This window comes from Sphaeroforma arctica (assembly GCF_001186125.1).
Source record: "Sphaeroforma arctica JP610 unplaced genomic scaffold supercont1.752, whole genome shotgun sequence".
NCBI classification, from domain to species: Eukaryota; class Ichthyosporea; order Ichthyophonida; genus Sphaeroforma; species Sphaeroforma arctica.
The window spans coordinates 7,619-12,457 of NW_014039806.1; the positions used below are offsets into that span (position 1 = coordinate 7,619).

A 4,839-nucleotide genomic window follows, 5' to 3' on the forward strand; every position below is an offset into this window, starting at 1 on the left:
TATATATATATATATATATATATATATATATAAATATAAATATATATATATATACATATATATATAAATATAAATATATATATATATACATTTATATGTATATGTTTACATACATACGTTGATATAGGTGTATCCATGTATTTGTGTTATTCTATGAATGTATGGACACTTGAAAATATACACCTGTGTAGTATTTCAATGGTTATTTGCACAAAACGTATATATGTTAACTGTATTGTGCTTCACCTTTGTTATTTTCCCACATCGGAATGCGTAGATTACTTAGTACGACACATCAAATATTAACTGCATATTGTACCTGCATTAGGATTTGAGCTGAGTCCCTTCGTAAGATTTCGGTTTGGCTCTTTCACTGGTGTCTCGCTTTGCCTTCGATTCAGCTTTTGAGCTGTACTGCTGCCAGTCGCGACACTAACACCTGATACTGGCTTTGCTACACATGCTAGAGCTACTATGAGTATCAGTATGTGTGCAAGGAGGCCATTCCAAGACTTCCGTCGGCCTTTCGATATATTTGAGTAAAGGTTTATCGGCTTGTGTTTATTTACACGGGTATTTAAGCAGTTCCGCCTACTGGTACTCCACCCCATTCTAGCCTATGTATATACTGGGTTTCGTCTCAGTGCGACAGATAGCCCGAGGAGGGGTTCTTTTTAGGTATATATATTCTTTTGCTTCTGTGCTAGCGTGTGGTCTATGTTCATATCCTAAGTATATGACGCAGACACACTAGCAATGGATTTGGGCCGGTTATCTACATTTATATTTAGTTAGGTATGTACATTACACGCCCGTAGCCCGTCGCACGCGTGTGATTGGTGATTTCAAGCTGCACTGCGCGTTCCCTCTGAACGAAAGTATCCAAGACAAAGACACAATCAGGTATTAGATAAACATTTTTACCAAATCGAGATCACACTTGAACATACAGGGCTGGATGTGCGACTATTGAAGCTATGCATGTATTATGATTCTACAGATGGATTGCTATGAACTGGCCGGGCATTCAGCTAGTTGTTTCAATTTCAGGAGGATATGTGTGCGTTGTAGATATGTACTATAATATCGGGCAAAGAATTTCCAAATTTTCTTTCTGTCAGAAGTTGAACTCGAAAACCTTTGGGGGTTTTTTAAAATAATATTTTCTAAAAAAAAGACAATTAATACCGTACTTATTGAGTATTTAAAAATACTGTCTATTTACACTAAAAGTATAAAAATATTTTAAAAAAGCCCTTATTTATTTAAAAATAAAGAAGTGAGCTGTGTTTGTGTATTTTGATTTGTTATTTATACAAAATAAAATGTAAATACATACATACTGTACTAAATACTGTATTTAGTCTGTAGGACGTAGGTGCTTTTGTTTTATTGACCAAAAAAATGATGCTACAAAAGTTTATTGTACCGAACTTAACTTGTTTTTAAATACTTGTTTTTAAAAAAAAAGCAAAAATATTATTCACGGATTTAGATTTTAGAATTTAGACTTTTGTTAGTGATGATAGAAAGCATTTGTTCTTAAAAAATTCGCAAAACGATGAAGCCATTAAGTAATTTTTTAATATAGTTTTAAAATATACCAATAGTGTGTAGCGATGTTGAAAGAGCTGTAGCACAAAGAATCGTTATCCTAAAATCAACATTCCTGAGTTTTGAAATGGGACTTCAGACTCCTCCTTCAAAAAGAGTATTGTTTGAGGGTTTTTTTGAAAAAACAAAACAATAAATACTAATTGCACAAAACTACTGTAAATAGGTCGTATATTATCAACCAATAAAATCACGATATTCGGCTAACAGTAGCAGATGTTCAGAACCCATTGTGGTTCTGGTTCTGGTTCTGAGAAACTGAGACTGAGTCACTGAGAGTTAACGGTTTCTAAGTGGCTTAAGGTTCTCTGCCGGGAAGGTCAATAAAAGACATAAACCGAAAATTCAAATTCAAAATTCAAATCGCAAATACATTGAGTTCTAGTCGGGAGTAAAATACAGTATACTAAACTTTGAGCGATTTGATTGACTTTAAAAAACAAATCGGAACTCGGAACTTGGACCTACACATCATAAATATTTTTTAACCGACAATTTGACTTTCTAAAGGCTAAATAGTTAAAATACCGCCTGAATAATATTCACACCAAAATAAAAATGTCCATGCACATATGTAAATACTGTACATATCCAGATTCCCAGGTCTCCAGGCCTCCATGAGTCCAGGGCCCACTGTCTCCGTCCTCCAGTGTACCGGCTGACTCCGCCGGCCGAGACTGGGTGCAAGACTGCAGCGTGACTGGGTTTCGGACAATAAAGGCCTAACCCCTAAAAATCTTAAATCTGCCCTTCCCTCTCAGGCTCACAGAATGGGCTCCTTCTGGTTGGTCAGTGGTCACTGGAGGGACTTCTTTTTCAGTTTTTCTCTCTCATTTCCAGTCTTCCTCCTGGTCTTCCAGAATCCAGACTCGCAGTGTCGCGGTGACTCCAGTTCCGGCCACTCGAATCTCGCGTCATGCTGGATTCCTGTGGGACTCTTGTCACTCTCGCAGTCATGGCCGTCTGGCGACTGGCGTCGGAAATAGGAATCACATTTTGTTAAATAAAATAAAAAGCAAAAAAAACAAATAACTTGTGAAACATAACTCCCCGGTCCCGGAGTACCCGCAGAAGGGCGGGGATGAATCAAAATTCTGAACGCTAAACGGAAGCAATAGCTATAGAAGATCCTAAAGTGGTGAACCAATGTGATAAAGTTCAATTGTGTGATACACAAGTCCGTGAGCATCTCAGTGTATCAAATTAAATCAGACACGGAGTGCGATCAAAGACATATATGATATCGGTCGACAACAGGTTATGTATAACTTGCTTCGGAGTTTATCGCAAGTATTCTCGCCCCCTGTGAATATACTTTGCCATTCATCCAACTTGAAATAGAAGTAGGCCTTAGTTTAGTAAAGTGTTATTTAAAAATGTATCATCAGCAAATTTCCTACTCATTGTAGGAATTGTTGATAAACGGTCGGCGCAAACGGACAATAGCTGTTGTTTTGAATAACAACAATGACTCTTCTACGGATTTGTAGGAATGCCATTTTTTTCGGAGCTTGTGATGTTCCGGTTGAGTTCTAATTTATCTGGCATTAGCTTTGTTTATATGGTAGTAGCGCACGATACTATGAGTTCCGAGCTTAATGTTCGTATTGGTGTCTAATACTAATACTACATCTTGTGTGCTCAGAAGCATGTCTTCTTACCAGGGATAGCAGCCAAAGTTGCCTATGTTTGGTCTTTATAGTCTTGTATAATCGATTGTAAGCCCGTTACAAAGTATTCATTAAAAAAAAATGAACGGTACAGTATTGATAATCTGAGATAGGTCAAGTATGAGGAGGTAAATGCTAATGTTTATTGTAAATAGTAGTCTTGTGTTGTGAAAAGTTGATATATATATATTTTTTTAAATTTATAAATATGTGTTTTATTTTTTTAGTATTTTATACAAGGTTCAAAACTTCAAACCAGAGTGTGTATATTTATGTAATTTATTTATAAAAATAGAAACGACAAACAGAACAAAAAACTCTCCAGATACCGAGTATTTATATGTATTTATTTAAAACCGTCTGGAGTTCTGGACCCAGTGGACCGAGAGTCCAAGACTCTCGGACTCTCCAAAGTCCTGTCCAAACAATTTTTGAGGCCTTGAGCCCTGAGCGCTGAGCCTGAGAGGGCTGAAACGGTGAAAATCTGTGAGTGCTGAGAGCCTGAGAGTCTGCTGAGTGGGTGCTATTTAATGTAAATACATATGTACACTTTCTCTGTCTCTCCTCGTGTATTTAGTAAATAAACATGTGTACATGTAAATACTTCAATTTCTGAGCGGCCCTAAAAAGTAAAAATCGGGGCGAAAAGTAGGTGAAAACGGTCTGTTCATACTGGCCAGAAACGTACCTCTATTTTAATTGTTTACCTGCGGCTCAGGCTACTGGTCCATAGCCAAGCGTTCCCATTGGTAAAAAAGAAAGAAGCGACTGAGTAACTGATGTCTGAGCTAATCTCATTACGTTATGGGTTTACGGAATAGAAGTTAAACGTAAACGCATATTTATTCAATTTTAAAACGTTATAACGGTTATAATGTGATCAGAAGGGCCTAATTGTTATTTTTATAATACTAGTTCATATCATAAAATAGATACACGCTTAAACCCGAAATGTGCATCTATGAGCATATAAGGGACCACAAAGGGAATAAAAGTAAAACGGAAACATATATTTATTCAAATTAAAAAGTTTTAACGGAAAACGGTTTGAGTTTAGCGTCAGAGTCTGACTGCGTGCTGACGCCTGACATCTTAAAAAAAAATAGTAAATATCGCTATGTGTACATACTTGGAAATAAACAAAACCACGTGATTTATTTTTCATCGTGGGTCTCTGGTATTTAGGTCTATAATTGTAGTATATACAGCTGGTATTCGCAAACTGTATCCATATAGGTGAATTCTAATAACATACCACTGTCAAGTATCTGCACTATGAGCGCTCCATCATTCATGGCTTCACTGTTAGCCGGTGGTATCGCCGGCACTTCAGTAGATCTGGCTCTATTCCCTCTGGACACGATCAAGACCCGTTTACAGTCAGAGGCAGGCTTCACAAAATCGGGTGGTTTCCAAGGTAAATGGACTTTCAGGTTATAAGGACATATTCATATTGTTTTCAGTAATATACATGCATACACAAACACACACACACACACATAAAAAAAAAAACACACACACACACACACACACACACACACACACACACACACAC

General features: G+C 36.9%; 1 protein-coding gene across 1 annotated transcript in view; it reads right to left on the bottom strand.

Moving 5' to 3' along the window:
* Positions 1-4,306: 4,306 nt before the first annotated feature.
* The window catches only part of SARC_08396 (hypothetical protein), a gene marked incomplete at its 3' end in the record, with an annotated part of 17,702 nt that continues 17,169 nt past the window's right edge, over positions 4,307-4,839 (bottom strand). Inside the window, exons 2-3 of the mRNA XM_014297624.1 lie at positions 4,540-4,675; positions 4,307-4,368 (exon numbers count right to left, since the gene is read on the bottom strand). Coding sequence (XP_014153099.1) covers positions 4,307-4,368; positions 4,540-4,675 — 198 coding nt within the window. The remainder of the gene's footprint in view (positions 4,369-4,539; positions 4,676-4,839) is intronic.